The sequence below is a fragment of the Musca domestica genome, unplaced genomic scaffold (genome assembly GCF_030504385.1).
Source record: "Musca domestica strain aabys unplaced genomic scaffold, Musca_domestica.polishedcontigs.V.1.1 29, whole genome shotgun sequence".
In the NCBI taxonomy this organism is placed as follows: Eukaryota; Metazoa; Arthropoda; class Insecta; order Diptera; family Muscidae; genus Musca; species Musca domestica.
The window spans coordinates 10,669,380-10,688,155 of NW_026712296.1; the positions used below are offsets into that span (position 1 = coordinate 10,669,380).

The 18,776-nt window shown below is 37.2% G+C and overlaps 2 protein-coding genes across 3 annotated transcripts in view; one reads left to right on the forward strand and one right to left on the reverse strand.

The window, feature by feature from the left end:
• The window catches only part of LOC101892759 (elongation factor-like GTPase 1), a 432,356-nt gene that overhangs the window by 281,745 nt on the left and 131,835 nt on the right, over positions 1 to 18,776 (reverse strand). The gene's annotated exons all lie outside the window — the stretch shown is intronic.
• LOC101894861 (rho GTPase-activating protein gacF) overlaps positions 419 to 18,776 on the forward strand; it is a 131,288-nt gene continuing 112,930 nt past the window's right edge. The window contains exons 1-2 of one of the 2 annotated variants that reach the window (XM_011293450.3): positions 419 to 1,538; positions 1,641 to 3,095. In XM_011293450.3, the coding sequence (XP_011291752.1) occupies positions 1,686 to 3,095 (1,410 nt within the window). In that variant the 5' untranslated portion in view covers positions 419 to 1,538; positions 1,641 to 1,685. Of the gene's footprint in view, positions 1,539 to 1,583; positions 3,096 to 18,776 lie in introns of those variants that run through there. The other variant, XM_059124409.1, reaches the window with a different exon arrangement.

Sequence of the window (18,776 nt, forward strand, 5' to 3'; positions counted from 1 at the left end):
TCACCTTAACCCCATCTCCATGCTAAATTTCGTGAGGATCGGGCCATAATTGCGAACTGTAGAGTGATTACAAATTAACATGAACAGACGGACGAACGGACATACACAGCTAGATCGCCTCAGCTTGGCGAGATAGCAAGATCCATATATAGTTTGCTATGTCGGGGAGCAATATTTCGAGGTGTTACATAATTTTTAGCCCAATCAAACTTATGATACCCCAACACATAGTGTTGACGGGTATAATCATCTAGACTGATGAGGTCCATTTCCACTTCAGTGGCAACGTCAACATTCGATGTCATGACAAATACGGAGTAATGACGTTTGTGGAATATCCAGTTCAAAGGAACGGATTTTATCGAACACTGTGCGGTTTTTATTCCCCAGATCATAAACTTGGCGCGATAAAATCTTTCAGCACGACTGAAATATTTTCAACGTTTATGAAGTGAATTTTAAGTTTTTATTCTTCTTGTAACCACTGTCACTTCTCCAATAAAATACCAAACAAACAAAGCTATGTAAAAAACAAAGGCCAAAAGAGAAACCGATCCAAAGAGAAATGCCTAAAGAGCATAGCACAACCGTTGCCGAAGAGACAAAAGAAAGTTACTCTGCCGCACAAACTTAATATTACAACAAAGAAAGTTGCAATACAACATGTTGGATGGTTGTATGGCATGCCTATCAAACTTGGCTTAAACTGATCTATGCTGCGAACAAACTAGTCTTGGCTGTGGTGTGTTTTGTGTTGGCTTGAAAATAAAAAACCATGAACTTGGGGAAAAGTTGCGAGAAAACATTGACGCTGGGCTGGGAGAGCTATGCTGTGGCAAGAGGTGGTGGTGGTTGCTTGACTTGTTGGCTGGATAGCTGGCTGGCTGGCTTGTTATGTTGGGTTAGTTGGGTGTTTGGCTGTGTGTAAATTAAGGTTGGAGGAAAAAATTTTAAAAGACGCTGCAAAATCAAATCTCAAAACATTTGTACCACGGCGGTGCTACTATTTACAAGTCTAGCGTTCTTGTTCGCCCAGTTAATCTCAATCTGAAAAATTCTTGCCTGATCCCCGCCCGAGCTAGCAAAAAGCAAAAAAAACTGAAACACCGAGATAAAAGCAGGTTGTTATTCTTGCAGTTCAAATTAGTTTTGTGTTATTGCTGTTTGCTTCTTTGGAAAACTCCTAAGCGCGGTAACGGTTCGTGAAATTGCCTTTAGCTTGGCAAACTTGAACTTTCTTCGAGCATCAGTGAGCGAGCGAGCGACAGTAAAAGAATCTTGTTTTAAACGTGCAGTTGTGAAAAGCGATCGCCTAAAAAAGTAGCGTAGCTTCTACTTGCCAGTGGTGTGTTGAGAAGGCCAGAACAAGAAAATCGGTTTATTAACTAGCACTTTAGTTGGCCAAAACGTAACGAAATAAACAGTTATCTGACATTCATAACATAGAACAGAACAGAATAGAAAAGAAAAAAAACACAAAAAAAGATTTATTATAAATTCTATCAAAAGCTATTTGCATTACAGTGGAAAGCAAAAAGGTGTGAGTGAAGAAAAAAATAATTAATATATATATATATATATATTTAAACAACGAAACAAAACGAATTAAACATTTCCAAAAATTATTTTGTGTTTTAAAGCTCACCACAATAAAAATAAATTAAAGAAAAGTAATTGTGTGCAAAATGGGTTTATCACCATCCTTTTTCTTGCGGCTTACACTGCTGCTATCGTTAATGGCCACCTTGGCTCTGGCCGATAATTACCCGGGAGTAATTGAATTGGTTGGCTATAGTAATCGCAAGGCTCGAACCTATTACCAACCTGTGGATGAACGACCCGTGGCAGCGCCCACTGACTCTAAAATGCAGGCAGATATCGAAACAGTGAAACAGAATATTGAGAAATACAACAAACTGCTGACATTGGATACGAAAAATTTACCAGAATCTCAAAAGGATATGCTGGAGAGAATTGTTGAGAGAGTGGCCCGCCTCAAGGAGACATTGGATATCAATGAAAAACTCTTGGCAAATTCCACTCAAACTAAAAATTCAGACAAAAGTGATGATGAAGAAAACTCCACGCAAATACCCACCGATGTCACTGATAATTTCCCTGGCGACGAGGAAGAGGAGGAGGGTAAAACTGAGCCCACATTGGTTTTAGATGAAACCACACTGTTGCAATTACAAAACTCAATGGATAAATTGGCCGCTGCCCAAGCTGCTGTAACCACATCACAGACTGGACAAATCCCTGAATTCCCCACCACCACAGAAATGAATTCGGAATTCAATGGCCAGGATGAAGATGCTGAAAACTCCACAGATATGCCCACAGCCAGTGAGGATTATGATATTACAACCATGGAATCGGCCACGGAGACTACGGATCCCCAGGAAGAATTTGTGGCAGCACGTTCAAATAATGTGGGTATTACCGCAGCAGCGGATGAAAGTGAGACAATGGCCACCCTCAGCACCACAATTGGCAGCCAAAGAACCCTGACCACAAGTGGAAAAACCACAAAAACTCGTGCCACCAAAAGACCCAGCGGTCATACCTCGACCAAGGGTACAGGAGGCAAACGTCGTCCTTCCACATCCACATCAACAGGTGGCAGCAGTTCGTACACGAAAACCTCATCAACCAAACAAAGGATTACACACACACCCTCGACAGTAACTCAATCATCGTCGTCGTATCAACAAAAGATCACCCACAAACCACTGGCCCAGCCCTCATTGCAATCATACCAACAGGCAGCGCCCAAACCCGTGTCCTCCTCATCCTTGGATAAATATGCTTCGTCCAGTTCACCTCTGACCACATCATCATCTTATGGTGGCGGCATTAATCCACTCAACAACATGGCAAGTTTATCATCGTCCTCGGCGACAACATCCACTGTGCCCTCGTCGAATAGTTATGGTTCCACCAACAATCAGGATATTGTTTATGATGCCCATGTCAATACATCGGCCATAATCGATAGCTTAAATAGTAATGGTCGCGAGGAATACTACCAACAACAACAGCAGCAAGCTCAGCAAAAACAAGGACTACAAACTGGCGTTGCAAATAAAGATAAGGTAGGAAAACATAAAAAATAACAATGTACGATAATGCATGGAAAGGAGAGGAGAGGAAACAAACATTTAAAAAGTTATCTTAAAAATTTAATGAAAAATAAAGGATTATAAGAGAATTGCCCAAAGGGAAGTGGTTACATATCTTAATCTCGATTCGAGTGCCCGCAACGTTGTACTTATGGTACTAAATTTGCTATTGCGTGAACAAAATCTGCTGAAAATCTAAAATTCGGCATTAGGATCACTGTTACCACCTACGCTTCCGATTAAAAGTTGGTTTTGGAAAATACGTACTAAATGGTACTAAATTCGGTTAGGTGATTAAGTTGGAACTTTAAATTTTAGCATTAAGAGCACCATTTGTGATGTTTGTTTGATAAATGGGGGGTATTTGGGGAAATGCGAACTAAAAAGTACGAAAATTATTAAATAGTATTAACTTTGGTGCTCAGGGAAGGAATTCAGATATTTTCTTACAAACTTGAAACATTTATAATTTTTGAATTTTTGGAAAATTATAAAATTTTCAGTACCATGTCTACTACTCTGAAAAATAATATAAGATTTTAAAATTATGCAAAAGAGTACTTCATTTTCCTCAACAGTACAGGCTGGCCATTAAGCAGTGAAAATATAGGAAAATTTGCAGCGAAATTGGAAAAAGGGCTAAATTTGTCAAAATGCATCGAAACCGAAATTTATGATTTTTTTCTGAGTATAAATCAGGTATAAAAATTTCTTTTGTTCAGACACTCCCTATGAAATTTTATGCAGAATATTTTTCATTAACCGTTTTCCCCAAGAAATGAAGTATTAAGGGAGATTTTGACAAAAACTTAAACACATAATTTTTACTTAAAATATATAAATTTCGAGCACAATTTTCTTTAAAATTATATGTGGTTCTGAGACTTATACTGAAATTTTGTGTGAAATATTTCTATCTTTGTCATTTTTTGCTTAAAATGAAATATAATGGTGCTTTCATGCACCAACTCGCAAAATGTCCGAAATAAAATTATAATATATCTTTGTTTTTTTTTATTCGCGGACATTGATGCAAAATTTTTTTTTGATATACAATAGAAATATAGATTTGTTTTCTCTGGTGAAGAAAATATTGGTCTTTGACATCATCATTCTAAGATGGTGTATTGTTGCATAAATTCCCATAAAGCTCACAGCTGTACCCCCAAAATGTGTTTTCCTGACCTGTAGGTAAGATTTAGACTTTTAATGCCTTCTGGGATCTTAAGTAGAATTTTATGACAAATAAATTTGTAAGCTATTGACTTGCTACGATCCCATTTAAAGGAAGTTGTTAGCTACATTTAAAAAAGGACCAAAAATCCCTTTGCTGACTTGCTTGGCGATTAACATTTTAAACCAGAATAATCCTCGTTTATTGTTTGAAATATTGTCCAGCATATACCTAAAATGCAATGAATCCAAGAAATATTAATCCGAAAATCTGAAAAATCTGAAAGAGGGCTCCCACTTCCCAAATACCTAACCATATAAACTTTAAAAATGCCAATTTGTAAGTCTTTTAATTTACCCCTGATTTCTAATCTGTAAAACTATTCCTGTAATTATTAAAAAAAATAATTTTGACGCACAATGTAATCGGCATATAAAATGCTCTATGTCTATTTACGTTTAGCTATACCCCCACACATAACGGTTCCTTCTGATGTTCGCCATTTGGAAGGCTTTAAACGCATTTTTCACCATACCCTTTCCTGGGGTCCATTTCTAACTTTACCTCCTGATATTCAGTATTTCCATCAAATATGCTGTAATTTCGAGTTCTTAGTAGGTAGAGAGATTCTACCTAATAAAAAAACTTAAACAGGGTTCTCTATTTCGAATAGACTTTATACAATGGTAGTAACGAATTATGAAACGAATGGGCTGTAAATTTGTACCATGAGTTCGTAATGGGTAGAACAGCTGTTTTACGGAGGATGGTGTAAAAAATGCTGCCCGGCCGATCATAATGACAATTTTATAAGTTTAACACAACCAAAGTCAAATATTGGTAGGAACTATACGTCATCAAATATATTTGTAATTTTAGAATCTCAATTTCCAATGTGATTCGAGAATTCCATTTGTAATTTACTAAATTTTATTTACAATTCATATTATTATACCTTCAGCCATATGGCTAGAGAGGGTATTATATCATAGGATACCGCCAAAAGTGCCTCATCGATATAACGGTTTTAGACCGTAAGTATCTTTGGGCCACATCCGTTTCAGAACATTTGGAGTCGATCTAGCGATGCCCGTCCATCTGTCTGGCTGCTGAGCAAGATAACTCTCGAAGGAAGTATCCGATTTGATTTTGATACCAAACATCGTAATATTGTTATCAAACTTAGATCGAGTTCGGAGATAGACAATATCGGTCCACTCCTTCTGATACCTCCCTCACAAAAGGTAGAAATTATCAAAAAAATATATATTTTGCTGCACAAAAAGATAAAGCATGGTCCGATTTTGCTTCAACTTTGCAAATCCTAATAGACAATATCGGTCCACTCCATCAAGTACCACCCCCACAAAGTGTCAAAATTTTGAATAATTATAAATCTTATAAAATGTGATGTAAGACTTCGATTATCTTCAAATTACACACATCACTTTTATTAATCCAAGGTCTGATGGGATATATTGGTCCAAGCCCTCTGGTACCTCCCCCAGAATGGGTCAAAATTTTGAATATCAATGAAGCGAAATTAACATTCAATTCTATTCAGACTTCTATAAAGATGGTAGAAATCGGACCATTCTTCTGGTACCTCACCCACAGAGGGTCAAGATTTTGAATTACCAAACCATTAATAAAATCCGAAATATGCATCCGGTTCTCTTTATATTTCAAACATCACATTATTCCTACAAACACAAGATCTTCTGTGAAGATGAGATACATCGGTTCACTCATTCTGGCAAGGGTAAACATTTTGAATATCCATGAAGCTCATAAAAAGCGAAATTAACAACCGATGCCTTTCAAATTGGGCACATCTCAATATTTCCATCAACACAAGATCAGTACTAAAAATTGTAGAGATCGGTAGAAATTTCCACTGGTACCTTCCCACGTAGGGTTGAAGATTTTTGTCGCTCAATGTCACGCATGCAAACATTTTTGCTAACACAAGATATGTTGTAAAGATGATAGATATCTACGAACCCCTTCTGGTACCTCACTCACAAAGAGTCACAATTTTCAATACTTTTATCTGTCATAACTTGCGAAACAAGTCAGCGATTCCTGACATCTTCCTATATCTAAAAATTTCTCTCAACCAGAAACCTGAGATGAATATGGAATTTATGATTTCGTATAAAATTGAATATAAATGTTCGATTATCTTGCAATTTTGCCCATACCAATATTTGTATCTGTATTAGATGAAGCAGGCAAATGCAATACTTCTTTAGACTATAACTGGTACCTCACGCACATTTTAACATTTTCTAAAAATTATCACATATAAAATGAAGGAAGTAACCAATATAGACCAAATTTTTTACGCGTCGGAAAATGTATGTCATATATATTTAGGTCCGATACGAAACGGACTATATTGGCCCATTCCTTCGGAACCTATTCCATACAGGGGTCAATAATCTGAATAATCATAACAGAAGTCAAAATATATTTAAATAATCGAACATTGGTTGAGGGTATATATCTGTCGACAAACCCGACTGATACTTTTCAACTTGCTTTTATTATTGAACTCGAAACCTTATAACTCACAACTACGCCAAAAACTCTTCGTATTTTATTAGGTTTCCTTGCACAAGTCTCGAACTCACATCCTTTAGGTTTGTAGTCTGGTGGACTGACTGTGCTCTTTTTTTTTTTTGCTCATTACCTGGTAATAAGATTTTTCCTTTTTTTTTTCTTCAGGAATATCCCTTAATTTTTGCCCTGCAAACGTTTGTTCAAATTACCTGTTAATGGGTTATTCGGCTCAGTTCCCCAGAGTTGTGTTGGCAACAACAACCAATAGTTTTCAATCTTGTAATTCATAAAAAAAAATATTCTCAAACTCTCTCGTGAATATCTTTGAATGCGAGGCATGGACACAAATAAATATCTGATGGTCCGAACAGTGTTCCTTTCTTGTCTTCGCGTCACCGTAATATTGTGAAAATCCCAATTCAATTACTTCTAAACCATTACTAAGTGGTTGTATCCTTTTGCCTGGCACATCCTTGGCCTAAATACACACAACCCCACACTCCCCCAATTCCCCACACTCAATTACCAACTTAAATGATAGGAAATTGAATAAAACAAGTGGCATGTCATTTTATTATTGAATGATGACATTTTCAGTATTTCGATGGCAATCGTTGAACAGTGGAGAAATAATAATAAAAATAGAAAACGACATGCCAAATGAATCGCAACAGCAAAATCATCATTTGCCACAGACATTTAGAAGGCGACAGCGAGACCGCCGCCACTTTTACCTCCCAATCGCAACGAATGGCAACGACGAGCTGCGCCAGCTACAGCCACAGCTAGAGCTCCAGCACCAGTTCCACTTGTAATGGTTGAATGCTTCAATGGGTTGCAGCTATTGCAAACATATTTATGCATGTGTATGTATGCATGTAATAACCTTCCCAACTAGTTACCTTAACGGTAGACGAGATTTTGAATGTGAACACTTCCACCTAGAGCTCGACATCTGGAGAATATGACGATGAGCTGTTGCAGAGCACACGGAAAGACAACAGAGCTCTAACTAAATTCAAGAACAGTTAAAAGGCACTAACAAGTGGCGTTGTTGTCATAAGTTGCACCAACCAGTCAAACATGCAATGGCATTCATCCCCTCCCCTGCTTTTCTCCATTACCATGCCTCACCAGGCAAACCTGCTCGACTCTCTGCATCGTTGTGTGAAGATTTGTTTTGTATTAGTTCACCAAGCAAGGTGGCGGTGCGGTTGTTCCTTTTTCAGCCCACCTAATGTGGAGTGGCATATTTAACAGACTTCCAACTCGAGGCACACTTTAGTGTTCTGCATCAAATGGCCACGGTTTGTGCTGGTCGTTTTGTTGGTATTCTTATAACTCGAAAATAGAAAAGCTGAGCAAACACCATTGATGCAATGCACTGAGTTTCCTTCTGTTTTCCTGGCCTGTCCTGTCCATGACAGCAGCAGCGGCAGCATCAGCAACACCATCCGTTGTCTATGACATGTACTTGCCACAATCTTAGGTTTTGCGGTCATGACTGTTTGGTCTTTGAGGTTTAACACTTTGATATATGTTTGCCATAAGGATGTCAGCAAGGATACATATACTCTTTTTGGGTGATACGAGGTCACGTAGGTGTTGTAGGAAGTGAGGGGTTTCTCTAGTTGTTTATGGACTGTTTAGGGGATTTTTTTACAGTTATACAGAGTTTTTTCCATTTTTATTCGTAGGGTTAAGTGAAACAAAATGGCAAAAAATGGCCTCGGAGGCGAGCTATTCTACCCCATCTACTCTATAGTAGTGAACTCTGGACAGCTACTTAGTAACCCCTAAGGCCAGCTATTATACAGGATTGACCCCTGAGGCATCTACTATACGGTAGTGACCTCTGAAGTCAGCTTCTCTTCACCAGAGGCCTCTGAGTCGAGTTATTCTACAGCAGTAACGTCCTAGGTAGTGACCTCTGAGCCCACCTACTCTAAAGTAGTGACCTCTGGAGAGCTACTCTACACTAGTGACCGTTGAGGCCAGCTTCTCTCCACCAGAGGCCTTTGAGTCCAGCTACTCTATAGTAGTGACCTCTCAGGCCAGCTACTCTACAGTAGTGACCTCTCAGGCCAGCTATTCTACAGTAGTGACCTCTGAGGCCAGCTACTCTACAGTAGTGACCTCTGAGGCCAGCTACTCTACAGTAGTGACCTCTGAGGCCAGCTACTCTACAGTAGTGACCTCTGGGGCCAGCTACTCTACAGTAGTGACCTCTGAGGCCAGCAACTCTACAGTAGTGACCTCTGAGGCAGTTACTGTACAGTAGAGGCCTATGAGATCAGCTACTCTACGGTAGCGACCTCTGAAGTCAGCTACTCTACGGTAGCGACCTCTGAAGTCAGCTACTCTACAGTAGTGACCTCTGAGGCCAGTACTTTACAGTAGTGACCTCTGAGGCCAGCTTCTCTACAGTAGTGACCTCTGAGGCTAGCTACTCTCCACCAGAGGCCTCTGGGTCCAGCTACTCTAGAGTAGCGATCTCTGTTGCCAACTACTCTACAGTAGTGACCTCTAAGGCCAGCAACTCTACAGTAGTGACCTCTGAGGCAGCTACTCTACAGTAGAGGCCTATGAGGTCAGCTACTCTACGGTAGTGACCTCTGAAGTCAGCTACTCTACGGAAGAGTCCTCTGAAGTCAGCTTTTCTCCAGGAGAGGTCTCTGAGTACAACAACTCTAAATTAGTGGCTTTTGAGAACAGATTTTTAGAGGAAAATCTTCTGGAGCCAACTTCTCTCGAGGAGTGGTGTTTGAGTCCAGCTACTCTACAGTAGTGGCTTATGAGGCTAGCAACTCCACAGTAGTGACCTCAGATGACAGCTTCTCTCCACCAAAGGCCTCTGTGTACCTCTCCCCAAGAAACATAGGATCTCAAACCGTAAGTTCACATTTTGGCAAATTTGGAACGTCTTCTCCCTGGAATGATCTTCTGTCCGTAGAAGTACTGGGAAAGTTTTTCTTACTATTGGAGACCCGTTAAAGGTATTTTATTTTTAGCGACCCATAAAAAGACTTCTAGTTGGGAAAGCCCCATGAGTGTGAGGTTTTCTTTTTTTAGGGGCTATGGAATACTTATAGAATACTTACCAAAGAATATGAAATGTATTTCAGCCTTCTAGTTTTTTGCGAAGTTTCAAATATTTATTTTCTTTTTTTTTTAATTTTTAGAAATATTTTTTAGAAATATCTTATTTAGCATTTATGTCCTACAATTATTCATGATCTTCGCTTCAGACAATTGTTTTAGTTTCATATCATTTCAGCTATGAACCCCACCTTTATTTCTTTATATTCTCTAATTATGAACCTCTCATCCATAATTATGGGTTATTACTCTTCACCAACGCCTTACCCTGAAGCCAAGCTAAAAAAGAAACTGCACCCAATTTCTATAACATTTTAGCCGTGACCTAAAACAACATTTAAGTTTTTTTGTTTTTTCTTTCTGACAACTTACCAAAAAGTTTAAAATGGGACAAAAATAACAACTACTACTACAATTCAACAGCATCTACTTCTTAATGCCGTAAAGAGAATATCAAAATGAAAATAATTTTGTTTTATTTGATGTGATTTCTGTTTGAAAATTTATTTGTTTTCCTTCGGTTTGGTCGGTCAACAAACCATAAAAGTCCTTTGCCAACCGATAACACGACTCGAAATTCGAACCCCCCGAGATAGTCATCTTTAATTCATAAGAGAAAGACCACAAAAAGAAAACTCCGATTTGAGGTTTTGAAAATCAACAGAAGAAAACTTCCAAATATTTCGGTTGTGGTTAAGTGGTGGTCAGCCATCCAGCCAGGCAGTGGGCAATGGCCAAGTCTTTCATCATTATTCAGTTTTGGCAAAGTTTTTTTTTTTTTTTTTTTTTTTTTGGGGTGGGGGGGGGGGGGTAAGTTGTTACTGGCTGCTGCGACAACATCACCCAAATTCGCCAATGTTATTTTCTTTTTGGTTAGTTTTTAATAACTCAATTGTCTTCTTCTACATCTTCGACTTTAAGCTGTGGCAAGTTTCAAGCATGTTTTGTTGCTGCTGTTTTCCTCTTGGCCTGCCATGGCGATTGTTTACAATCAGTATTTGGTTTAAACGTGTTCACTTGGCCATTGCATTCATCGCCTACATTTTTATGGCAAATTTGTTACTACTGACCTATAAATTGTATGCAACACACAGACGAACACGACAGCAACAGCACTGTGCAAACTAATGACTTTGCCATTTGGTATTCGATTGACGTTTAGCCTGTTCGACTATTGACTGTTCATGGAATTGTACGTTGGTTGGTTGGTTGGTTGGTTGGGTGTCTGATCGGTTTGGGTTCGACTTTTTTTGCTCCTTTGCTTTCCCAAGAGTTTCCTATCGATATTCTTGTGGTTTTTATGTTGCATGTCAGTATTTACTGTATTCATTTGTTTGTTTGTTTGTTTTTTCTCTTATTTTTTGAAAACCAACAATTTAGAATTCGCATAGAAGTATCTATGTGAAGATTCTCAGAAAAGATTTCCATTTGGAATGACAGATATTTTAAAAGGGGATGGCCTAAGGAAATTGAGACAATGAACATAGAGAAATATAAAGAGGGTAAAATATGCCCAACAGCTGTAGTCGAGATGGAGTTTTCAGTTATTCTCTTGATGATATACTTTTATACCCTCCACCGGGTGAGATAAAAAAAACTGCAACGATGTCAAACGCCATAATTTTTACTTTTTTTAAATTTTATTGAATGAAAGCAAAAATATGTCGGAAATAGCATCAAATTTTAGAATAAGTTTAGAATTGTTCGAATTGATCACCTTTGTCACGAATTATGGCCTTCAAACGGCCAATGAAACCTTCACACGCTGCCCGAATGTTGTTCTGCGGTATTTTGGCCCATTCCCGGCGAAGCGCTTGCTTGAGGTGATCGACACTTTGGTATTTTTTAATGCCAACCTTGCTTTCTAAAATACTCCAGATACAACAGTCCAACGGATTGACATCCGGAGATTTTGGTGGCCATCGTGCGCTGGAAATTAAGTAATTTTGTAACCATTCTTGGGTGGTGCATACTGAGTGCGATGGAGCTGAGTCCTGTTGGAATGTCCAAGGTCTGCGGCCAAAATGTTTGTGTGCCCAAGGCTTTAATACACCCTTCAGAATATTTTCGCGATAATATTCGGCATTTATTCTGATGGTCGATTAATACGAGCGGAGAGCGACGATCGGCTGTTATGGCGGCCCACACCATCACCATTGCCGGGGCTTGAGTTCTGGTGGCCAACCGAAGGTGCACATTTTCAGCTGACCTCTTTGGCAAATAATCACGATCATTTTGTTTGTCTACAAACTGCTGGACAACGAATGTTTTCTCATCGGAGAAAACCAAATTCGGCAGTTCAACACTTTTGGCCAAGCGAAGCAACTCTTTAGCTCTTTTGATTTTATTTTCTTTTTGTTGCGGTGTAAGTTCTTGCCCTTTTTGGAATTTCAATAGCTTTACCCCGAGCTCATTTTTCAATATATGCCGTATGGAATATTGCGATATGTTCAGATCACGAGCCATTTTTTGGCCACTGCGACGCGGGTTTCGATCAAGTCGCTTCTTTACTTGTCGAACCATTTCTGCTGATGTTGCTGTTTTCTTCCGGCCACTTCCTTGACGTCGGGCTACGCTACCAGATTTAAGAAAAACGATTTATTCACATTTAAATGCTGGAGTGCTCTAACTGTAGCACCTTTGTGGTTTCCAGCCTAATATGAAGAAATCACATTATCACGCTAGAATTCCATCACGAATAACTTTTTTTCTGGAAAATTCTTAACAAAATGCTTTTGTACGCTTGTAAACAATATAATGAGCTGTCATTGGAATAATTTTAACAGCTTTCGGACAAGTGGCTTAGAAATGACAGCAGTCTGAAGTTGGTTGTAGTTTTTTTCATCTCACCCTGTTGGTGTTACTCTTAGGATATAATATTAAAATCTATTTTCTTTACCTGAATTGTCATAATTTTTTAATTCCAAATCTTTAAATTTTGGGTAATTCGCTCCCAGATCTTACATTGGCTGAAATATCGGAATGAACAAATTTAAAAAACAAAATTTAGGAATGATGTCGCATTTTAATAATATTGACATTTAATGATTTTCTTTATTTGAAAATAATGTTTTGTTTAGAAATATTTTATCATTTGTCCGCTTGATACTCCTTTGAAATCGAGCTAAATTTGAAAGAATTATACAATGTGCCCGATTTAGGTCCAAATGCTCAAACATAGCTCAATTTTGAAGGGGCAACGGATACTTCATTCGAGGGTTATTGTTCACACTAGCCAGAAAGGTAGAACGCTAGTCATCGCGATATCGGCTCCAAGTAGTATTTCATTCCAAACCCTTACTTCGATGAGACCCATTTTGGCCGATTTAATTGGCTCTCAATACTGAATTTCGTCTCATAGCACGAAAAAAATGCTCGTTACAAATCTGGTTACCCACCCATTATTTTAGCAAGGGCGTGTGATTTGAAATTGGTTGTTTTTCAATTGTTTAACCACTAAGAGGGGTTGTGTAGGTACTTTTCTATCTACTTTTTCGTACGATATTTCCTTGCTAAAATAATTGATTGGTTACCGGATTGGTAATGAGTATTTCTGCTGGCTAGTTAAAAAGTAGTAAAAAGTCCAAAAGCCTACTTTTAAGAACTTATCCACCCAAATCAGGCACACCCTTTTTGGCGCAACAACGTTAAGTTAAAATTCTAAAGTTGGACAAGTCACACGACAGTTTTCTTTAGAAATGTATTAGACGCTAGTCCACAACAGCCATAAGAGTCAAGTTAAAACGTGCAGCAAGAAATGATGAAGAATTAAATGATGAGTGGTGTCTTGCTTGGCGAGCGTTTGTTTTTTTCGTCAAATGTTTTTTTTTTTTTTTTTGTTTAACCAGTTCTCAATACGCTGTAATGTCTGTTGGCCTGTGTCTCTAGGCCAACAATAATTGCAGCAGTTAGGCACGCTTGCGCAAACACGTCCAATTGAGAGGAACCACAAAAAAACACCAATGGTTGGCTGTGATTGCGCAGAAATTTGAAGAATCCAATAAAACCGAATGGCAAATGACCAAACGAATGGACGCACAAACAGACATACAACTGGAACCATTGTCATTACCATCTATCAACAAGCCGTTGTTTCTTCTTCTGGTTTCTTGGCAATAATGATGATTGTCATAAGAATAGGCCACAGAGTCTCGACTGCTTCGTCATCATCAGCGACGACAAAACCCTCAATCATTTGGGTTTAAGTATTTTAGCCTGGTTAGATTTAACAGGTTTAGCGTTTCTTTCTTTCGTTCTTTGTTTTTTTTGTACTTTTTTTCTATTTTTGTTCTCTTTTCTTTTGATCTTGTTGGCTGGCTCACAATCATTAGAAGACACCTCATGGTTCTTAAGTGGTTTTGTTGCCTTCTTTTTTTTTGTTTTTTTTTTTTGGTTTAGCAAAGTTGACACAAATACTTGACACTTACCTGAAAATAGATAAATACACACACAAAATAATAAAGATCATTAAAATTCTGATATTGAAAATTGTTAATTAGTTAAATATTTATAAATCGAATCGAAAAGAGTAATAGATTGGGTAGTAGTCAGGTACTGATAAAATGATAATCAAAATATGAAAAGAACATCGCGGTTAGGATCTTCAAAATGTCAACAACCAGGAATTGATGATATTGAATATGTGAGAGGATTTGATTATATTCCTACCATACATGAGCAAAATAGTAATAGAGATCATTTAATGGCAAATTTATATATATTTTTGGATTTTCATAAATTATTTTAACCTTCTTTGAAATATATAATAAAATTGCTAATGAATAGAATTGTTTAAATTAAAAAATAATAAAAAAAAACCTTAAATCGGTAAATTGTCATGTCTATTTTATACGCTTAGCCTCACGGTTATTGAAAGCGAACGGGGTACAAACATCGAATTAGGTAATATTAATGTCAGAATTATTTATTTTTGACATTTGAAAGCCAAACAAAAATTCTTCCACGATTGTCGCAGGATTTCTTTAATAAATTGTATCTTAGGGATCTCAATGGTATTTTACAGGCTATTGTCGTAATTTGTGACCTTTTGTGATAAATAGAGTGAATGACTTATGACTTAAAAACGAATGAAGCATTTATATTGAACGAATTTACCCAAAAATTTGATTTATTTGCTTCCAGGGTAAACTCGGTCGAATGTAGCAAAATCCATCCTTTTTGGGTCGATATTTCACATTTACTGCACAATGAACTCGAAATCGGACGAGAATATATATGGGAGCTATATCCAAATCAGAACCGATCTCGATTTGGTAGAGCTATTTCGGAGCTGTATATAATATCTTGTACCGAATATCATTGCGATTGTGCAAATCGGATGAAACATATATGAGAGCCATAGGTATATCTGAACCGATTTTCATCAAGTTTTACGTATTTGCTTCTAGATTAAAACCCATCCTATTTCACATTTCGGAAGAACAAGTTTCAGGACTTCAAAACCAATATTTTGGATTTTAGAAAATCCGCTATTTTTGTTCAAGAGGTTCCTAAGATCTGTTTCACAAAATCTATAATTTGTACCCCAAAATTTCTAAAAACTAGCATTTATGGGCATAGAGTTCTTAAACAAGTAAAAAAACATTAAGTTCGACCGGGCCAAACTTTCAATACCCTCCACCATAGGGTAATGGAAACATTAGAACCAATTATGACCCACAAATAAAAATTTTTAGACAAATCCGTGAAAAAATGTGGCAAAAACCATCAAAATACCGAATATCGGGAGATACCGTTATATGGGGGCTATACCAAAGCGTGGACTTATACATGCAATGTTTCGGCACTAGAGGTAGAACCCACTATGACCAACAAATGCCAATTTTTAGACAAATCCATGAAAAAATCTGGCAAATATCATAAAAATACCGAATATCGGGAGAGCCGTTATATGGGGGCTATACCAAAACGTGGACTTATACATGCAATGTTTCGGCACTAGAGGTAGAACCCACTATGACCAACAAATGCCAATTTTTAGACAAATCCATGAAAAAATGTGTCAAAAATCACCAAAATACCGAATACCGAGAGGTACCGTTATATGGGGACTATACCAAAACGTGGACCGATATATGTCATTTTCAATACCAACCATCCTAGACACAATACAAATTATTGTGCTAAATTTTGACGCTCTACGTCAAATAATGTGGCCTGTATCGTGATTTCAAAAGACAGACAGATGTGTTTTGGTTGGGGAATCTAAAAATGTGCTCAGTTAAGAAACTGGTGATTTTTTCAGGAAATATAAAGGTATTCTTAAAAAAAAAAATACATATTTTTTCTCAGGAGGTCCTTGAAGGTCCTGAGGAGGTCTTGTGTGAAGAGATCCCTGATAAATATATGTTTTTATACCCTACAACACTATGTGTTGGGGGTATTATAAGTTTGATTGGGCCAGAATTTATGTAATGATATATTGGTTTCCCATATAGGAAAGTATATATGGATCTTCCTAGCTCGCCGAGCTGAGTCGATCTAGCTATGTATGTCCGTCCGTCTGTCCGTGTGTCCATGTTAATTTGAAATCACCCTACAGGTCACAATTATGGCCCGATCCTTACGAAATTTTGCACGAAGGTGGGGTCAGGGTCAGAATAGAAGCCTATTTCTTTTGGAGATTATCGCCAAATTTTTAGGGGTTGAAATGGACCAAATACTGAAAAAATGTCGGATTTTGCAGTAGCTATACAAGTCGCAATTATAGACCAATCGACGCGGAATTTCGCATGTAGTTAGAGTTTAGGGCGGGGAAGAAGCCTACCAATTTGGGTGGTCATCGGATAATATTTAGCGGGTAAATAAGACCATATCTTTTGTGTTGAAAAAATTCAAAATTTTTCATTAAACCGCGAATATTTTAAATCCCGGCGAAATCACAAAGCGATGACAATGTCAATGTCAAATGTCATTAAATCGGATATATAGCAAAATATGTGCGATATATATGTCTATCAAAGAAGATACTCTTGAAAGATCTCTAATATGTCGAGAACGGCTAAACTGATTTCGACAGTTCTCATTAATTCAGAATGGCCTCTTGGCAGGAAAGAAAAAACGTCTAAAAAAATCGCATAAAAATATCTCTCTAAAGATGAAAATATTGATTTTGTAAAATTTTCTCATATTTTTTCAATTTTTGTCATATTTTTGGCATACAATATTTCTACAGCTAAAACTAAGTAGTTAGGATATCACGATATCATATACAGATCGCATTTATGGCCCGATCCTTACGAAATTTTGCATTGGGATAAAATGAGGGTCAGAATAGAAGCCTTTTTTTTTTTGGAGATGATCGCCATATATTTAGCGGTTGAAATGGACCAAAAAAAAAACTGCAAAATTGTCAGCAGGTCGTAATTATCGCCCGATCCTCACGCACATTTGAATGGGTGTTACCGGTCATTGCAAAAGCCAAGCAGGTTTGGATGGCCATCCAAAAATATTCAATGTGTGAAATAGTTTGCCAACTTTTGTAGACAAAATACGAAAATATCCATTCCAGTGACTTTTTGGAGAATTCACAAATACAGGAAAGACGCTCTTCTGACTATTTCGTTAAGGCTGATTTCGTTGAAGAATATAGTCAAATGTCTGTATCTCATATAGATGCGTTTCAGTCAAAAACTAATAATAAATGTTAATCTTTTGCCACTTCTGAGAGATTATAGGTCTTTGGGAAATATTGGTTCCAGATCTAGGAAGACCATTGACGTGCAACATCTGCCAATAAATTGGAAATGAGCAAATTAGTTAAAATTGCTATTATTCGAAAATTAGAGAAGGAAACCTGATGGTTTTCTTTTATTATTTGTCACAATATCTTGTGGAATCCTTTCGAGTATCTCGCCTATATAAACTGTATCATTTATTATAGTGTTGTAGGGTATTCAACGGTCGGCCCCGCTGGACTGTAGCCTTTGCTTACTTGTTTTGAGATATGTTTTTAAAAATTGATGAATTTGTTAGGAGTTCCTTGAAAAGATTTGTCACACGACTTACTGCAAAAAAATTCTTGAATAATATTCTTAAAAATCCAGGATTTTTTCAAGGAGGTTATTTAAAAATGTTCTGAAATCTTCACGATTTCTTGCAAATTTAATTTTGTGGTGAAAATGTAATGTGATGTAATGTGAAATATGCGTGAGGCTCCAGATATAATGGGCTGAAGTATTTTATTTCATCTAATACTGATAAAAATATTGAAATTTGCAAAATTTAAAGAAAATCAACATTTATTTACAATTTTCTGCGAATAATTTTTAATCAGAATTTTAACATTTCTTGGGGAGTACCAAAACGGTAAATCCCGTTCTTCACATCAGATCTTGTGTCGGAAGATATACTAGGATGTGTGTATTTTGAAGAGAATTGGAAGTTTATTTTGCTTTTTTATGAGAGTTATATTTATTCAAAATTTTGACCAACGGTGAGGAGGTACCAGAAGAAGTGGTCCGACATATTCCATATTTACACCTGATCTTGTGCCGATAGAAATATTGGGATGTGCCAAGTTTGAAAGACTTCATTTTATCTGAATTATTCATGCCATATGCTTATTTCACATTTTATAAGAGTAACTATTATTTAAAATTTTGACATTTTGTAGGGGAGGTACTTAATGAGAATATGAGAATATAAGATTGATAATAATATTATATTAAATCTTGCGCACCAGCCACAATGCATTGACAATATATATCCAAACTTTACTCCAGACCCAATGTTCTTAGTTTGGAATATATATTTTAAGATTTGAAACTTTTGTGCAGAAAAATGGAACAATGTTG